The sequence below is a fragment of the Vipera ursinii genome, assembly GCF_947247035.1.
Source record: "Vipera ursinii genome assembly, chromosome: 1".
In the NCBI taxonomy this organism is placed as follows: Eukaryota; Metazoa; Chordata; class Lepidosauria; order Squamata; family Viperidae; genus Vipera; species Vipera ursinii.
Window position 1 is genome coordinate 246,708,700 of NC_139512.1, and position 20,319 is coordinate 246,729,018.

The 20,319-nt window shown below is 39.8% G+C and overlaps 1 protein-coding gene across 1 annotated transcript in view; it reads left to right on the forward strand.

Moving 5' to 3' along the window:
- KLHL32 (kelch like family member 32) overlaps window positions 1-20,319 on the forward strand; it is an 89,095-nt gene that overhangs the window by 55,622 nt on the left and 13,154 nt on the right. The window contains exon 7 of the mRNA XM_083358540.1: window positions 8,488-9,214. Coding sequence (XP_083214666.1) covers window positions 8,488-9,214 — 727 coding nt within the window. The remainder of the gene's footprint in view (window positions 1-8,487; window positions 9,215-20,319) is intronic.

The following is a 20,319-nucleotide window of genomic DNA, read 5'->3' on the forward strand; positions in this document are numbered from 1 at the left end:
AGTCCCTTGGACTGCAAGGCTATCAAACCGGTCAGTCTTAGAGGAGATCAACCCTAACTGCTCCTTAGAAGGCCAGAACCTGAAGTTGAAACTCAAATACTTTGGCCACCTTATGAGAAGGAAGGACTCACCGGAGAAGAGCCTAATGCTGGGAAAGGTTGAGGGCAAGAGAAGAAGGGGACGACAGAGAAGGAGGTGGCTGGATGGAGTCACTGAAGGAGTAGGTGTGAGCCTAAATGAACTCCAGAGGATGGTAGAGGACAGTAAAGCCTGGAGGAACGTTGTCCATGGGGTCGCGATGGATCAGACACGACTTTGCAACTAAGAACAACAAAGGTGATTCTGACATAATAAATTACAGTATGTTCTGCTGATTTTAGATAGTAATCCTATAATCTTAAACATACAGATAGTAGTTAACAATATTAGCACAATGGCTACATTTGAATATGTCTTCTAAAGCAGAGATCCCCAACCTTTTGGGCACCAGGGTCCGGTTCTGTGGAGAAAGGTTTTTTTGCAGAAAGGAGAGTGTGTGGTTTTGTGTGCTGCCTGCATCCCATGGATTGGACTTTGCTTGTTTGTGTAGACCGGTTGCTGGCATGGCGTGGCCCAGTACCGGTCTACGGACCAGGGGTTGGGCTTCCCTATTCTAGAGGTCTCCCTGTTCGTTTTCTACAGCACTGAAGGAAAAAATAGAGTAGCTCAGCTTCAATGTAAGATATTCAAGGTATTTTTAAAAAGTCTTTAATATCATTAGGATTTAGTTGCATCTAACCTCTCAAGGCACCACTTCTTGAAACCTCTTAAAACTGGTAGAACTTAATGTTTTGTCTCGTGGATTTGGGAGCATGCATACAGTTTATGCAATCCCCTTTATCCTTTTTCACAGATAAAATTGTTTTATATCTTTTATAATGATTTTTAAAAAATTATTTCACCAGTGTTTTCCTACTTAAATTGACATGATAGGATATTCTTTCCAGGTTCTTCATAAATTTATTTTTGAACACATACACCCTTATAACCAAGTGATAGTTAAAAGAAAATCTGCCCCCCCTTTTGATTTTTATTGTCTGTTTTATAGATCAAGCAAGCATTGCTGAAATGCAGTTTTGCTTCATTTAGATAACTACCATATTTAAATGGTCATTGCCAGGATTCAGAAATGTCCCTACTTTGGTGTGCTTCCTCTATCCTGCAAGTTTGAATATCAGAGTGTAACTAACATATGTTGTGTGGTTTTATACTTTGGTCTGGTGTTCTGAATGTACATACATGTAAATAAAAATTCATTAAAATCAAAGGGCTTGATTTCAAAAGGAATATTTTTTAGAATTTGAGGTGGAGTGTTTTTTTTTAAAAAAAATTAGGTGCTTCAAAAGGACAGTGGCTTAATTTAGCTCTTGATCAGATTGTCTCTTTTTCATCTCATGTTGAGAGTCCCCCCCCCCTGCATTCTGGATGGGGTGATTGGTTCAAGATCAATCCTAGCAAAATCAATCAAGTAGCTGTGGTTGCGGGGAACCATCTGGAATCAGGAAGTTTCCATTTTTGGCTCTAAATGAGACTGCACTGATCCAGGCAGACCTAATGCATAATTTTGAAGTCCCCCCCCTACTTCCTGAAGAACAGGTGGCATTTGGGGGTTCAGAGAACCTTTGTACAAATCTATCTTTAACACCAGTTGCATCCATTGCAGTGTCACTCATGCCTTAGTCACCTCTCATCTCTATTACCTGAAAATGTTCAACCTGGAGCTGCCCTTCAACTACTTACATGGTCTAGATTAGAATGCAGCAACCTGAGCAGTTACAGTGATACTCATCAAATTTGCAGACGACACCAAGCTGGCAGGAATAGCCGATACTCCAGAAGATAGGCTTAAAATACAGGAGGATCTAGACAGACTCGAACACTGGGCGCTATCTAACAAAATGAAATTCAATGGTGAAAAAAGTAAGGTTCTACATTTAGGCAGGAAAAATCAAATGAACAGGTATAGCATAGGTGGTACCTTGCTCAATAGTAATAACTGTGAGAGGGATCGCGGAGTCCTAGTGGACAATCACTTCAATATGAGCCAGCAGTGTGCTGCAGCTGCCAAAAAAGCCAACACAGTGCTAGGCTGCATTAACAGAGGGATAGAATCAAGATCAAGTGAAGTACTAATACCACTTTACAGTGCTTTGGTAAGGCCACACTTGGAATACTGCGTCCAGTTTTGGTCACCACAGTGTAAAAAAGATGTTGAGACTCTAGAAAGGGTACAGAGAAGAGCAACAAAGATGATTGGGGGACTGGAGGCTAAAACATATAGGGAATGTGTAATGTATTGATGTAACATTAAAGTGTAAAGTTAATAGTTCATGTTAATCTTGTGAGGTAAATAACCATGACAGGAATACACGCAGCAGCTTTTGACAGCTATCAAAAGCTGCCGCTAGCGAATGCGCAAGTGCGACAGCTGACAGCTCTCAGCTGTCAGCTCAGCCACCTAATACGCAAGCGCAGCTGCCACGAGGAGTCCGAGCTGTCAAAGACCCGACGCAGCCAATTGGGACAGCAGTTCAGGCGGGAGGAGAACGAACTGCTGATTGGTCTAGCCAGCTGGTGGCTAGCTATAAAAGGGCAGGAACGGAGCAGATGATTGTCCGGTACCTCAGTAAACAGTTGACTTAAGCCTGCTGTCTCCGAGTGGTCCCTGAGTGAGTCACTTCAGAATGGTTGCTGGAATTGGGTATGTGTAGTTTAATGAAGAGAAGGGTGAGGGGTGACATGATAGCAGTGTTCCAATATCTCAGGGGCTGCCACAAAGAAGAGGGAGTCAAGCTATTCTCCAAAGCACCTGAAAGCAGGACAAGAAGCAATGGATGGAAACTAGTCAAGGAGAGAAGCAACCTAGAACTAAGGAGAAACTTCCTGACAGTTAGAACAATTAACCAGTGGAACAACCTGCCTCCAGAAGTGGTGATTGCTCCAACACTGGAAGTTTTTAAGAAGAGACTGGATAGCCATTTGCCTGAAATGGTATAGGGTTTCCTGCCTGAGCAGGGGGTTGGACTAGATGACCTCCAAGGTCCCTTCCATCATCATCATCATTATTATTATTACTATTACTATTATTATTATTATTATTATTATTATTATTATTATTATTATTATTATTATTATTATTATTATTATTATTATTAGCTTTAGTGTTCCCATGAAACCCCACTCTTTTGCAGAGGGTATTGGTTACTCCTGACCTTCCAGGTGCAATACAACGTGCTGCTTATTTGTGAGATCACTTGTCTCCGATTATTTCTGCCCATCTGATAAGATCTGACAAGATGGGCATGATCCAGATTTCTGCTGTGAAAGAGTGCCATCTGAATGAATAAATGAATTTCAGATATTCTGGCTAAACTTTAAAATTAGCCCAGGGATGAGATACTAAGCTTTTAACTTTGTAGAGTCTCATTCAAAGCATTTTATTTTGGACTGTAATGCAATCTGTTGTAAGAACCTTAGAACATAGGAACATATTTTTCTACCAAAAGGAATATTTTATTATAGCCTTGTGATAATCATCTTGTGTGTTGAAATTTTAAGGAAAACAGATTCCCCCAATTGGCTATTGCAGCTGTATGATTAGAAAATTAAAGCAATGTCATTGTAGCTGCATAATCTCCTCTGATGCTGAGCTTTAGTCCTTGACTGGGCAATTCATAAAGTGCCGTATTATTTTCTGTCAGCTCTTTGATGATGTTTTTGTTCTGATTAGAGAAGGAAAAATAATTCTTATTTGTAGTGTTCTGTCTCCTTTCCTTTCTGCAAAAATTTGAGCCCATTTCATTTTTTTAACCTCACAACAAGCTTATGAGATAAGCCTGAGAAATAAGTGTACTTGGTGGTTTTAAATGGACTGATCTCCATCTTTGAATGCAATTTGTCTTTTGTTGATTTCTCCAACCACACAAATTTTGTCTCCTTTGTTCACTTGAAAAGTAGCCTCCCGAGGAGGAGATGGACAGACTGTCAGACTGGCAAGAGTTCTGAGACTCCTGACGTTATTTCTTTCCAAACTTCTATTGCTTTGGAAAGAATAGGAAGGAGTCAGGGGATATACAAGTAAAGTACAATAAAAAGTTGCTGTTTCGCCAAACAGCATTGGTTGCTTTCCCTTCACTTTTAGCTTGGAGAGGTGAAGAGCGCCACAGAAAGCTTTTAAATATAGAACACAAGTCAGACTTGGAACAAAATTGTTCGTGGTATTATAGCTTCATTGTATTATGCTGTCTTTCCCATAACACTACAGCTAGTGTTCACTGCAAGAATTTCAAACAGTTGGTACATGGAATACAATGCAAAGCAGGTCAGTAATACTGCTGAAGGATGATCTTCTGCTCTTCAGCTATATACAGCTGCTTATTGCTACTGCTGTTTCTGCTGTAAGTCAGTGATCTGTTAAGCATCTTTGATCATGGGATTTTTTTTTACATGCTACACAATGATTTCCTCTAGACACAATCAAATCAAAGTTAAGCATCTTTAAGTCCCATTGATTTCAGTGGGAAAGAGTGAATTGCACACTTAATGGCTTCCCATGGAAACTAATGGGACTCAAGCATATTTAAATTAGACTGGATCATGCCCACTCAACATTGCTACATTTACATATCTTCCAGTAGTTAATAAGCCTGGAGGCACACTAATATTGCTGTAGCTACAATTAAGGGTAGGTGCATGTAAAAGGACACGGAAATAAATTCAGTTTGCCGGGTAGGTACAAAATGGAAGTAAATTTATAAAATATGAGGCTCTTTGAATTAGCTTCACCCTTCTTTCTCTGCTTTGCCTTTCTTCAGATACAAATTAATCTCCTCTGCTAAGCCTCTTGTTTTGCTGCAGTGTCCTGAATGCTGATGTACTGTGGGGATATACGATTGGCTAGATGTATGTGATGCAGCTCAGGAACATAAAGGTGTCTTGCGGTTTTCCACTTAAAACACCTACTTGGCTCAGTGATAAAATGAGGTTGCCTTTGGCCCTTTTATTTTAATTGTTACTAGAATCTTGAGAAACAATGTGGTAGAATTATGCAAAGCTAGCTGAGAGAGTTTAGGAGCTGGAGTATGGGGTTAGCTACTCTACTCTACAATGCCTGGAATATTCCCTTCTCCTTTCCTCATAATTAAGAGCATCACTTAGTCTGTTGGCTTTAATTCATAACAGATTAAGAATGTAGTTCTGAAATCAGCAGCCCCAATAAAAATATGGGTATGTTTGTCTCTGTGCGTGTGTATTCCAGAAATGTTCTCGGCTTTGATTATTTTTTCCCCCCGAGAAGAGAAAAAAACATCATAAATGTATCACTTTAACACTGAGAATGGCAATACATTTATTGTTGGAAGAAAATGTTTTGCAGCACTCTTTGCACATTCATTCTGGTTGCTATTGCTCCCTTTCCATTTTCCAAACTTTCCTGACATTGTGAAAACTGTTGTCTGAAATAAACTGCCTGGTTAATCAAACATCACGGCAAGGTGAGGTCACTGGAAGTCAGTTATCTTGTGACTGGGTTTTGCTGAAATTATGCTGAAGGCGCACTTAACGCCTGCACTTGGAGCAAGGGGAGGAGGCAGAATCCTACCTGTGTTTTTATAACTCTGCACTGTCAGAACTCATAATAAGTCAAATATTCTTTCTGAGGTACTCGAGGAGGAGGGGAGGGTGGGGGGAAAACCTGTAAATTTAAGAGTAATTTCAGATTGTAAATGAAAAAGAGAGGCACGGCTGTTCATTTGCACCAATCATGCCTTCCTTTCATCTGCTCTGATTAGGCCTGGTGCGGTTTCATCAGACTACTCCATCACGGAGCTGTCACTCCAGCCGTCTGTTGATTGAAAACAATCAGGGCTCTGATGGCACAATTATTCTGACCCTTTAACTAGAGGCTGCTGTGATAATGAAAGGTTGATTATGATAGTTTGTGCCTCTTTCAGTTTGCCAAGAAGGTTAATTTGGGCATCAGACGGATGTTTAATGGGCGCTTGCTGGCTACACTGAGGTAAATGAGAACGTGCAGCCTTCGATATTGCATGGATATAGTTTGGCTGCCAATCATTGTCATTTTGAGTTTGTGCCTTGCACTCTGGAAATCACTTTTTTTTTCTTTGGGATTTAATTTATTCTGTGCCCTGAGGAAGTTCTTTCACTCCCTGACCTTCACTGTGGCTTCCTCTGCTCTTAATTTTTTTTTTATTTCCTTGCTTCCCTTCTTGGGCTCCGTAGATTATATTTAAAGCCACAGCAGATCTAGTGGAACCCTGCTTCCCTCCTCCTCTTTTTAATCCCCCCCCTTCCATGGTTGTTTATCATCTGTGTCTGGCACAGTCTTATTTTGCTTTTTGTTTCATGCTGTAGAATAAGAATGTCAAAAATTATTGTGGAAGGTATTTTGCTTTAAATAATAGTATGCTTCCCGGAATATTGCCAGGGATCTTTGTGAGGTGGTAGACTTGTATCTGTAATATAAAAACAGGGACAGCAGTAGAAAAAAAAATGAAAAGTTTTCACACAATTGCTCCTGCGAGCCACATGGTTTTTTCCCCCCCCCTCTGTAGTGGTGAAACTCGGGTGTGGGTGAGAGGAAGAGAGAGAGAGAAATTCTGCCCATCTGATCCTATATCACATTCAGAGAGGCGAATAAGTAGTTATTAAGAATGAAATCAGGCAAAAAAAAAATAAAGACCTTGCTCTTTGAGGAAAAAAGCCTCTATTAAAGCGTGCTCTTTTGTTTTCATCAGGTAGGTCTTCACCAGAGAGAGCTTCAGGTGTAGAAAATGGGAAACTGAAAGACTCGTTTCTATTAGTGGTGCTCCTCTGTAAAACGGTTTGGAGGCTTCGGCTGGTTCCAGATGCCACCACCTAGTCTTTGAAGGGTTGGTTATTCTGCATAGAGTTTCAGCTCTCTTGCTAGTACTGTGGCTTGCCTCCAAACCCCTTGATACAGCACTTCATTCCCATTGGAATCAGTGGAACAAATCCCAGTGGATTTTTCCCCATTGGTTTCAGTGGGGTATGTCAAGTTCAAATATTATCCAGTGCTTTCTTCTTATACAACCGTATTTATCATAGCTATACGGCACTATCAATGTCCAGCAAAAGCATGTATATGCCAGAAAACAAATCCTGAGCGTGCTTCATTCTACTACCTGTGATTGCTAGTGCTCAAATAATTTATTGCATCTAATTCATCGTCGTCGTGTTCATTTTGATCTTTTTTAACATGCTTTGTACAGTATACCTCAGTGGTGTACCTGTCATTCAGGAGTTAGAAAGTTACCTATATGCATTAACAATGACTCCAGCCTAAAAATAAGGGAATGTAAAATCATCAAGAATGAACAAGGGTCTTAAATATAGTATGGCCAATGGAACATAGAATAATAGAGTTGGAAGGCACCTTGGAAGTCTTCTAGTCCAACCCGCTGCTCGAGCAGGAGACCCCTCAGTAGATAGGTACATATCTCAGTAACGATGTGGTTCTTGACATTTTTTTATCTTGCTTTCCCAAGCTTTTTGTGCTGTTCAAGGAAATTGTAACTATAATCCCCAAAACATCCAGTGACCATGAATAATGTGTACACCTCCCAGAGAAGCTTTCTTCAATCTGGTGGCATGCAAAAACGTTGAGATAATAACTCCCATAAAGCTCAGTGAACGTCAACACTGGACACTATTGAATGTATGGGAACTTTAGAGACAAGGTGTTCAAACACAGACCCAAATTAGAGAAGGCTGCTCTGGTCGATTGATTACCAATATAAGGTACATTAGTCATTATGGGGGACGCGGTGGCTCAGTGGGTTAAGACGCTGAGCTTGTTGTTCAGAAGGTCGGCAGTTTGGCAGGTTGAATCCTGAGTGCCGCATAACAGAGTGAGCGCCTGTTACTCGTCCCAGCTTCTGCCAACCTAGCAGTTCGAAAGCACATAAAAATGCAAGTAGAAAAATAGCGACCACTCCGGTGGGAAGGTAACAGCGTTCCGTGCGCCTTTGGCGTCTAGTCATGCCGGCCACATGACCACGGAGATGTCCTCGGACAAGCGCTGGCTCTTTGGCTTTGAAACGGAGATGAGCACCGGCCCCTGGAGTCGGAAACGACTAGCACGCATGTGCGGGGGAACCTTTACCTTTACCTTTAGTCATTATGGAAAAACTCCCATGTTGCCATGTGTTGTTTCTTCTTGTTTATGCAGGGCACCCATTATCTGAATGTTTTCTAAGACAAGACGGCCCTGTTATCATACATTAATTCTACACAGAGTCATCGTTATTTTAGGGGAGATGAAGGGATGTTTTTATATATGCAGCAAGATTAAATTTGGGAGTATAATTTTTTGTTGATAAGTTGAATAATTCAAATATGTATTTCTCACACTGAATTGTGAATAATGTAGATAAGATCATTTTTTAAAATGTTTTTCCTCCCTTCTAGCTAGCTTTGAGATGGCTGGAACACAACTGCCGATATCAGTACATGGATGAACTTCTACAGTACGTTCGATTTGGGCTTATGGATGTGGATACACTGCATACGGTTGCCCTCTCACACCCTCTTGTCCAGACTAGTGAAACTGCAACAGCACTGATCAATGAGGCTTTGATCTATCATCAAAGTATCTATGCACAGCCAATATGGCAGACCAGAAGGACAAAACCTCGCTTCCAGTCAGACACTCTTTACATCATTGGTGGGAAAAAACGGGAAATATGCAGAGTTAAAGAGCTACGATACTTCAATCCTGCGGACCAAGAAAATGTTCACATTGCGGGGATTGCAAACTGGAGTGAGCTGGCTCCCATGCCAGTAGGAAGAAGCCACCACTGCGTGGCTGTAATGGGAGATTTCCTCTTTGTAGCAGGTGGTGAAGTTGAACAAGCTACTGGCCGCACATGTGCAGTACGGACTGCTTGTAGATATGATCCCCGTAATAATTCCTGGGCAGAAATAGCTCCAATGAAGAATTGCAGGGAGCATTTTGTACTTGGGACTGTGGATGAATTTCTCTATGCTGTGGGAGGCAGAAATGAGCTACGTCAAGTTTTGCCGACTGTTGAACGATACTGTCCCAAGAAGAACAAATGGACTTTTGTTCTGTCCTTTGATAGGTCCCTTTCCTGTCACGCAGGATGTGTTGTGGATGGTCTTCTTTGGATATCAGGTAGAAAATGTTTCACCCGCAACTTTGAAGATTAAAAGCATGACAAAACATGTTTGTATCAGTGGCATTAGTTTGGGGCCACATGCCTTGGAAAGGTTTCCTTTTGTTTGCTGGAAATTGAGTTTTAAGACAAGGGACAAGTGGTATAATATTTCTGAGCTACAGATACTCAGCAATAGGTATTCAGCACAAAGCAGAGGAGTTGTACAGCCAGAGAATTGCATACAGGGATAATGAAAGTGCAGTGGCTGCTGAACAAAGAAATTACAATTTAAATAGAAGTGTCCCCAGCAATTTATTTTAAACATTTTTGTATTGGCCCATTAAGAGGAAGATGTATGTATCCTTATCTCTTGATGCCAATAAACACACTGATTCTTTTTCACAAAATTGTTGGATTTAGTACACCTATACTACCAAGTAGTTGAAGTAACATTTTTAAGGCATGACCCTAAAGCAAATATAGTTGCCTGTCAGTGTTCTTCCAGAGGTACAGAATTGGTCATCATGGCTTATTTGCAAATAATAATAATAATAATAATAATAATAATAATAATAATAATAATAATAATAATAATTTATTAATTATTATTTAATAAAAATTCACCATTAGTCAATTGCAAAAGGCAGCCTTACTAGGAACTGCTTCCATCCTGCGACAATATCTATAATACTATCAAACATCCACATCTGCCTATCCCAGGTCCTTGGTAAGGACTCGATAGGTAGACAAAAATGCCAAATCCAGTCTGAACATCTGGCTGACTGTGCGATGATTAATAATAATAATAATAATAATAATATAATAATAATAATAATAATATAATAATAATAATAATAATAATAATAATAATAATAATAATAATAATAATAATAATAATAAATTTGTAAGCCACCTCATTGTGAACAGCTCAAAAGAACAATTGCATTTGCTACCATTTAAAAATGGTAAAATGAGAATAAGATAATGAAAATGAACTAAATATAAGGGACAAGAGGAATAAGTGTCCTATTTTCAAAAAGGAAGATTGAATAGAAACAGAATGGACAGAACCCTTGTAATCCATAAAAAATAGCTGCTCAAAATGATTTAAATTAGAATTCCTGTGAATGTTTGAAGAACGTCCCTCCTCTCTTACCCTCAAAGAATATTGAAGCCGTCTTGTGTAATGGTGGTGATGATTAAATATACAGTTTGTTCCTCATCAGAGAATAGCAGAGGTTGTAAACTACACAAACACAGAACATGCCCCTCCCTTTTTATAGTGTAGTATGGCAACAGGAGTATGCCAGCATTGCTCTCAGCAGTGATGCACGTTGTGAGTATAAATTTTGACCTAGATTTCTCCCAAAGAATACTCAAAGAGAGGAAAGCATCTATGTTGGTCAAATTTTAAAAAGGGCAACAAGGTCTTCCATTTACCTAAAGAAAAAGTCAGATTGCAGGCAAGACCAGGAGCAGTATGATTAAATGATTTTTTTTAAAAAAAAAATTGCTGGTAAGCAAGAGTATTTCTTATGGAGAGGGGGTTGAGAGGGATTGAATTTGAGCAGAATTGGCTCAATTAAAATACTGCCAAGCTAGTTCATTTTAAGATAATTCAAATTGAAAAATTTCCTAAGCACCCCAAGGCTCGCTCCTACAGCATTGATAAGTCACTTTATGCCATTGTATACGATACCAAAGGCCTCTTTCAAAGAGCAATCACCAGAGGGCATTTTGGTCAATCATTTCTTGATGGTATATTTAGAAGACCTGGTGAGCCCGTGTAGTCTAAGCACATAACCGACCCATCAATCCTCCTGGCATACAAATGGCCTGCAATATAGTTATGTATACCATGGTACAAGCCAGGCCTTTTTGATCCAATATTGCTTGTTTTCCTTAGCTTTTCTTTCCCGCACTTACATAATATTTACCCCCCACCCCCATCCCCAGTTGTCGGAGGCAGCAGCAAGAGGAAGGGCTGCTGCTTTCTGCTTGTGGGGAATCTGCTTAGCTGTCATAAAGCATGTTGGGTAACCAGATGCTTGAGAAAGCCCACAAGTGTTCTTTATTTCCTCCAGCTATGGCCTCCCTGCAATAAGCATTCAGCAGTAGGCTTTAAACTGTGTGACTTTCCATGCCCTGCTAATGTGTATTTATTCTCATTGTTTTTATTGGCTTGGAGCATTGGGGATATGAGCAGAGGCACATACCGATGCTTCATTTGTCTTAAGACACATATTGATCAAATGTATCTACTGCTCATCAGAGAACTTCAGAACAGACAAGAGTTCTGCATTTTGTTTTATATGCGTCGCTCGTTAAATGCTCCCAAGACATTCCTATTTGTGTTTATTATCTGGCTATATGTTTTATAGATGGTTGGTTGGTTGGTTGGTTTGGTTTTTTAATGGATCTTAAAACCTTGTTAAAAAGGTAAAGGTAAAGGTTCCCCCACACATGCGTGCTAGTCGTTTCCGACTCTAGGGGCCGGTGCTCATCTCCGTTTCAAAGCCGAAGAGACAGCGCTTGGCCGAGGACGTCATGTGGCCAGCATGACTAGACACCAAAGGCGCACGGAACGCTGTTACCTTCCCACTGTAGTGGTCCCTATTTTTCTACTTGCATTTTTACGTGCTTTCGAACTGCTAGGTTGGCAGAAGCTGGGATGAGTAACAGGCGCTCACTCTGTTACGTGGCACTTGGGATTCGACCCGCCAAACTGCCAACCTTGTGATCGAAAAGCTCAGCGTCCTAACCCACTGAGCCACCTTAAAACCTTGTTACCTCCTAGAATTCCTTGACAAGAATAAGCCAGAAAACTATCACATGTCTGCTCCACAATATCACTTCCCCTTTCTACCATTCTCTTTCAATAATCCACTGTCTATGGTTTTGGCATTATTTTTGTGGAGGTCTCTTAAAGTAGAAGGGAAACTTTTAACTCTTCAGATTTCCTTTTTTTAATTGAATACTGTCTAATTAAATAGCTACTATGATATAATGGAAAAGATGTTAGACTAGAGCAGGGCTAGGCAACCTTGGCTCTTTTATGACTCGTGGACTTGAACTCCCAGAATTCCTGAGCCAGCTGGCTCAGGAATTCTAGGAGTTGAAGCCCATGAGTCATAAAAGAGCCAAGGTTGCCTAGCCCTGGACTAGAGTAAGGGAGACACACAACCTTAGCCATGAAAACACACTGGGTGAATGTGGGACAGTCACTTTTTTTCATCCCTACCTCAAGGATTGTGTCCTAGGGAACATAGGAGGTGGAAGGACTGCAGATGCCTTTGTGAACTCTTGAATAACAGGTGGAATTTGTGTGTAATAAATAAATCCAATACAAATATCTCCCTTTACGAATAGTGAAGAATAAAAAAACAGTGTCAGCACTGAACCTTCCTTTTTTAATATACTTGGTTAAATTTCTATAAAAATAAAACACATTAGAAGGAAAAAGATGGGGGAAGGGAAGGTGCAAAGGAATAAAAGAAAAACAAAAATAAAGGAAAGCTTCCAACTTTCTTTATCACTGTTACAAATATAACCTTCAATAACTTTTTGATCTAAAATTCAATAATCACCAATATTTTCTATAATGACAGACATTTCTAATTATCAGTTCCCAAAACTCCCTCTTTATGACCCTATATCAAATCCTAATATGTAATATATTTTTTGGTTTCCAGCAAAAAAAAATCCCTTTACCAACTAGAAGCAAAGTTAGACAAAATCTTTTCCTTAATCAAAGTAGCTAATTTCACCATCTCAATCAGGTTCATTAACTTCACCATCCATTCTTCCATTGTGGGAGTCTGTAAGTCTTTTCATCTGTGGGCTTTACAAAAGTCTCACTCCAGTTATAATCTGTAGAAACAAAGTCCCATTTTTCCCCTCTAAACTGCTTACCTTTCAAACATAAATCTCTGGTTTCAACTGTACCTTTTTTAAAAAAAATTCTCTGAATTAAGTATGTATTTGATCCAGATAACTCTTAGCCTCCTTATATGATCACCAAAGGTGATAAAAGGTGCCTTCAGAATGATTATATTTCTGACTTATGTTTGACACACCATTTTTATATATATTTGACAATTTAAGGTGTTAAATACCAACGATATACCATATAGAAATTCTCTTTCAAATTATACAGTAGTTCAAAGTGAATTTCAATAGCAATAGCACTTAGACTTATATACTGCTTCACAGTGCCTTACAGCCCTCTCTAAGCACTTTACAGAGCCAGCATATTGCTCCCAACAATTTGGGTCCTCATTTTACCGACCTTGGAAAGGAATGGAAGGCTGAGTCAATCTTGAGCTGGTCAGGATCAAACTGCCAAACTGTTGGCAGCCGGCAGTCAGCAGAATTAGTCTGCAATACTGCATTCTAACCACTACGCCACTACGGCTCAGTCCATATACCACATGTTTTCCCATTGATCTAGTATTATGACATATCCATTTTTTTTGTTCTGCTTAATCAGTCTTTAATATATTCATCTTGTATATTTATTTTCCATTATCAATAAACGTTTATACATCCTAGCAACTATGTGCTCATTATTAGTACTCAAATCTAGTTCAAATTCAGTTTTCTTATTTGTAAACCAAAATTATACTTATCCAAGTTAAATCTTTCTAATCATTGGACATAAAAAAAAACATTGACATGTAAAATCCTCCCTTTCAGCACTGAATCTTTGTGATCCTTTAACCTAAACCCTTCTTACCATCCTGGCTATCATAGTTGCAAGCAGATACTTGTGGCAGAGTGAAATATCTAGGGAGCAATAGCTTGCCAAACAGGTTCTAGGTTACCAAGTATCTGATTTATGCCATAGAGATTTTTTTAATGAAATCTAGATATGTAGAACCAACACATAGCGCTTCGCAGCTATCCAATTCTGCTTTGTATGATTGCTTATTTCTGGGGCAAGGCTGACCTCTTTATTCCCACATGGAATCTCCTACTTTGTCAATATTCTTACAAAAAAGGAGAAATGGGAACCTTTATCATGTGAAAGGGATCATGGGGGGGGGGGTTTCAATGATTTTCTGAAACTGAAAGAAGACATAGCGGGTCTCCCAAGAAGGTTAAATTCTTGAATATTAAAGAAATTTGCTGATAGTTTGACTGAATCTAGCTATCTTTGACCTTCACAAACCACTAAAAATGAGAGCCTAGAGAGCTGTAGAATAATCAGTTTAACATCAGTTAGGAAGAGTCCAGAATAGATTGTTTTCTAAATGTTTAGAGATTGTTTTTCAATGTAGTACTTAATTGAAGTCAGCATGTATTTGTCAGAATTTTTTTTTCATTTTTTGATTGGGCCACTTCCTTGGAGATTATAGCCATTTGAAGCATATAATATATATAAAGGTGAAGGTAAAGGTTCCACCACACATGCGTGCTAGTTGTTTCCGACTCTAGGGGCCGGTGCTCATCTCCGTTTCAAAGCCGAAGAGCCAGCGCTTGTCCGAGGACATCTCCGTGGTCATGTGGCTGGCATGACTAGACGCCAAAGGCGCACGGAACACTGTTACCTTCCCACCGTAGTGGTCCCTATTTTTCTACTTGCATTTTTACGTGCTTTCGAACTGCTAGGTTGGCAGAAGGTGGGACGAGTGACAGGTGCTCACTCTGTTACGAGGCACTCGGGATTCGACCTGCCAAACTGCTGATCTTCTGATCGACAAGCTCAGCGTCCTAACCCACTGAGCCACCGCGTCCCTATAATATATATACTCTAACTCATCAATATTTTTTCATCAAACTTCAGGAAAGTGTTGAATGTACTATATGGTCCTCTTCAACTTTGTTCTTAATAATTTGGATGAAGTGGTAGGACCAACGCTTACCTTATTTGGACTGGACAGCTAATATGCTGTATTAGATGTATAAATCAGGGTTGCCCAAGATCTTTTTGCTATCCTCAGAGCCACTTTAGCTTTGTTGTTGTTGTTAGCTGCGAAGTCATGTCCGGCCCATCGTGACCCCATGGACAACGTTCCTCCAGGCCTTCCTGTCCTCTACCTTCTTCTGGAGTCCATTTAAGCTCACGCCTACTGCTTCAGTGACTCCATCCAGCCAGCTCATTCTCTGTCGTCCCCTTCTTCTCTTGCCCTCAACCTTTCCCAGCATTAGACTCTTCTCCAGTGAGTCCTTCTTTCTCATTAGGTGGCCAAAGTATTTGAGTTTTAGCTTCAGGATCTGGCCTTCTAAAGAGCAGTCAGGGCTGATCTCCTCTAGGACTGACCGGTTTGATCGCCTTGCAGTCCAAGGGACTCGCAGGAATCTTCTCCAGCACCACAGTTCAAAGGCCTCAATTCTTTGGCGCTCAGCCTTTTTTATGGTCCAACTTTCACAGCCATACATTGCAGCTGGGAAGATCATAGCCTTGACTATACACACTTTTGTTGACAGGGTGATGTCTCTGCTTTTTAGTGTGCTGTCTAGATTTGCCATGGCTTTCCTCCCCAGGAGCAAGCGTCTTTTAATTTCTTGGCTACAGTCCCCACCTGCAGTGATCTTGGAGCCCAGGAAAATAAAATCTGTCACTACCTCCATTTCTTCCCCATCTATTTACCAGGAATTGAGAGGGCCGGATGCCATGATCTTGGTTTTCTTAATGTTCAGTTTCAACCCAACTTTTGCACTCCACTTTAGGTTAGGTAGAGCCAAAGCCTTGAGTTCCTTTTTTAATTTCTTATGAAGCTTAAAAGAGTGAAATGGGCAACAAACCATGAAGTAAGGCATCCATTTAAATCCATAACCTCACCTTCCCATAATTAATGCTCATTGTTAGATTTATATCTGGCTCTTCCTGAAGGATTCATAGCAACCTATATAGAGATCTCCATTTTTCCCCCAATAACCACCTAAGTAGATTGGCCTTGAAGAGATTGAACCAAAAGCTAAGGACAATCCATGTCTCTCCAGCTTACATTTTGTGATGATACCTTAAACATCAACAAACAACATCTGCCTATCCCAGGTCCTTGGGAAGGACTCGATAGGTGGATGAAAATGCCACATCCAGTCTAAACATCTGACTGGCTGTGAACCAACTGTATTAATAATGCTACTCTTAGTTAAGAAGAAAGTTGCTGCCTTTTGTAGAAGATACAAAGTACAATTATATTTTGATACCTTTTTCTGCTGTCATATTTGGAGAGTTATGAATTATTTATTTGTATGTATTTGTCAAATTGGTACTGCCCATCTTTCTCTCAGAGCAGCGCTGGGCAGTGTATAGCTAAATGTGTAAAAACCATATAAAAATAGAGGAGTGTGGTAAAAACAAAATTAAAATATCTTATAAGGCAGGAGGAGGACCTTAAGGCAGGGGCCTACAACCTTGACAACTTTTAAGACTTGTGGACTTCAGCTCCCAGAATTCCTCAGCCAGCTGCTGGCTAAGGAATTCTGGGAGCTGAAATCCACAAGTCTTAAAAGTTGTCAAGGTTGCAGACCCCTGCCTTAAGGCACCGAACACCCTCAGGGTTGCGTGCTGCTCTGTGATCCCCAGGCAAGCGGGCAGAGCCAGATCTTCAAAGTCTTTTGAAAGGCCAGGAGAGAGCACCATGTTCTACAGAAGCCGTCCTCAACCTTTGCAGCTTGGCAGCCCAGCTGGAGGAAGGCAGTGGGGAACTGGGTGCCCCAAGTGGCAGGCCGGCACACACGTGCATGCAGCGCTTACACGAGTGGCAGGCTGGCACAAGCAGCAGGCTGGCATGCTCATGTAACTTGAGCTCTGTGTGTGTGTGTGTGTGTGTGTGTGTGTGTGTGTGCGTATGATCCATCCAGCCATTCATGGTCCAGAACTGGGCTGTGGCACAAGGGTTGGGGACCCCTATTCTATAGGGCGGGGACAGTAGCAGAGAAAGCTTTCTCTGCAGCTCACCTGACTGTTATAGTTTATTTCTAAAAGTATCTTGATAGCATCGCATCATTGTTCCCTTTCTTCCTTTCAGAAAGTTGCATGAAGAAATTAAAGCAATTGCTCTTTTTATTGTCCCAACCTACAATGGGAAAATACTTCTTTTTCTGGTACAATTTATACATTTTCTATTTACTACTGATCTTCTTTCCTTCCTTCCTTCCTTCCTTCTTTATTTTCATTTGGTGTGGCCTACAGTATTCTGCAAGTGTGGCCATCCAAAAGGTTATATTAAAGGCTTGTTAAATAAGAATGGGGGAAATTGAATTTTCCACTTTTTTTGGGGGGGGGGAATGGAACTTTTTAAAAAACAAAAAACAAAACTTTTGCTCTAGCACTTAGGATAAACCTAAGTGTTGAAAATGGATGCTGATAGGAAATTGTAACATGAATGTCAGACAAATCTGTAGAAAACTCTTAAGATGCATATTATCCTCCCAGGGAGAGGGTGGAGGGAGACAGAAGGAGCAGAAGCAGCAGAAAGCAAGGCTACCAATCTATTAAATATACTTGTTGGCAGGGAAGGCATGGGATGTCTCTCTGCAAATGCAGTGATTGCAGGGGGCAATGTAGCAGCATGTGGCAGCCTAGCTTGCGAGCAGACAAATCAGCTTGATGACTTTCAAAGCCAGGGATTCTGCTGCAGGCAAGGGTATTTGATCTAATGGGTGGGGGATTAAAACATATAGAGTGTGCCATTCATTTCACTCCTATTTTGTGTAGTCAAATCTGTATGCAAATCCATAGCATCTCATTTTGCTAGATTTTTTTTTTAAAAGGATGCTAAATAAGTATCAGTTTTAGGCATGCATGTGTATGTGAAAAAACTAAACCTCCAGAACAAGAGTGTTCCAATTATAAATAAATGTATACCATATACTCTGAAGCAAATATTTTAACTGCACCCAGTCTGACAATTATGCTTGTTACAAAAGCACAGCGGGGATTTGTCGGATTTTCATTCCCCAAAAGCTTGTTTTAAGAAAATGTAGAGCCCATTTTTAATCTTAGTTTAAAATACTATATGCCCTTTGCTCATGTTCTCTGCAATTACTTATCTTCCAGCTTTTCTGGCCCTGTGCTGCCTATCCCACTCCTCTACACGCATACGTAGATATACCACTATCTCTGTTTCAACCAACAGCAATAATTTCAGTCTTGTCTATAACTTCCGTGTGCTTGCTGATCTTTTAACCATCTTTATATTGAATTTTTATGCCCTGCTTATATTTTATTTTATTTATTTATTTTATTTTAATTCCATTTATATCCCGCCCTTCTCCAAAGACTAAGGGCGGCTTACAAGCTTAGCAGTAGCCTTCATTCTATGTATATGCCTGCTTATTAGGGCTTTCACACACACCCCCAAGCGGCATTATTACAAAGTCAGCTTAATTGCCCCCAACAATCTGGGTCCTCATTTTACCTGCCTCGGAAGGATGGAGGGCTGAGTCAACCTTGAGCCTGGTGGGACTCGAACCTGCACTAATTGCAGGCAGCTGGTGTTACTTAAGGAGGCATTAGCCCACTGCTCCACCAAGGCTCTTGGGACACAATGGCTATGCTGACTAACAATTTAGGAATATATAGTCCCAATATATTCTGAATGCCAGCATACCATGTGTATTAGCTTGCAGGATTATAGATTGTGCCCTTACATAGTAGAGCTTGGCCATACTTGGAGTAAAACTATATTTTGATTATATTTGTGGTACATGGGCCAAAATATGCCAAAATTAATTGATACTGCCTTTATTATAGTGAAGGAATATTGAATATGATGCTGGTATGATTTAAGCTACTAAATCTATTTATTCCGTCTTTTTTAAACTAAAAATGTTAGGTTAGAATCTCAGTTGACTGTCAAGATGAGTTTCTGTGAGCCCATTTGGGGAACCCCCTGACAAATTTTGAACTTTGCAACTTCGAAAATGGGAATAAATAATAAACAGCCCAGATTATACATCAAAATAAAAGGCATATTCTATGTTTGTGACACGAAAAGAAATGAGAGAAATGTAGCAGGATTGATGAAATACAAGTATAACAGTAGATCTGTAGATTTAATTGTGGATGAAAGGGATAAATGTGTGTCAGTCAGAAACTGGTTTTTCTAGATTGTTAGATAATGTTTTAGCCTCGTGTCGTGCTTCAGTGAATGATGATAATGAAAAATAGGATAAATTTTAGGAAAAATAGCATATCATTCTGAATGAATGTGATCTTTGGCAAAAAGTCGCTCCATTAGGTGAGACAAATTGATGGGTATTAATGAGATGAGAGTACAAAAAGAAGATGGGACTGTTCAGTCACTCAAGGTGAATCAGAATGGTTACTCAGAATATTTGCTTAGGAGATTTATTTTCAATGCATAGTTTAAACAAAAGCAATAGATATGAATCTTAGAAGCATAATTGGTTAATTCTTTACGATGTAAGGCAGAATCAGTGAAGGATGGGGGTGACGAAAAAGAAAACAAATTACAGGGAAAGCACAACTCACAAAGTACAAGGCTTGTCTGAGAAAGTATTACAAAATACATTAATCTCTCAATGGAATGTATGGAAAATAGATGTAAGAAAGGAATGTTTGGAAACTGCTTTGAACAGAGTGAAAAGAATTACGTTACAGAATGCCAGAGATGTATCTGCAGTTCTGCTAATGAGAAGCATGAGAAAGGATGCTTACAGTGCAATGATGAAGTGAAATAAACTGTGGATGATACCTATAAGATAATGATTGCTGGGAAAAATAGGACAAAAGAAACATGTGAATTGTGTAGAATTTTTTTTAAAAAGCTGCAAAGATTTTAAAAAGGCCGAGAGTATGCAAAGCAGTTTTGAGGGAATAACTTAAAAACATGTTTTGGAACTGGATGAAAAGGACCAAGCAATAAGCCTCTAGCAGGGTGAATTGAAACAAAAATAATGAAATTATTTAAAATGAAATTGAAGTAGGGGGATGCCAAAAGAGGATTTTCGAGATTTGTAAAGGAATGAGAGTGATTCATCAGAACTGAATAGAAGTAATGCTATAAATGTTAGTGTTGGGGGTGGAGGGAATAACTGTATGCTTTGAGACTATTGAAAAATAGTAAGACCACTGGTATTTATAGAGAAATACTAAAATGATTTTTGATTTTTTAAAAAGCTGTACTCATGACTGAGAGTAGAATGA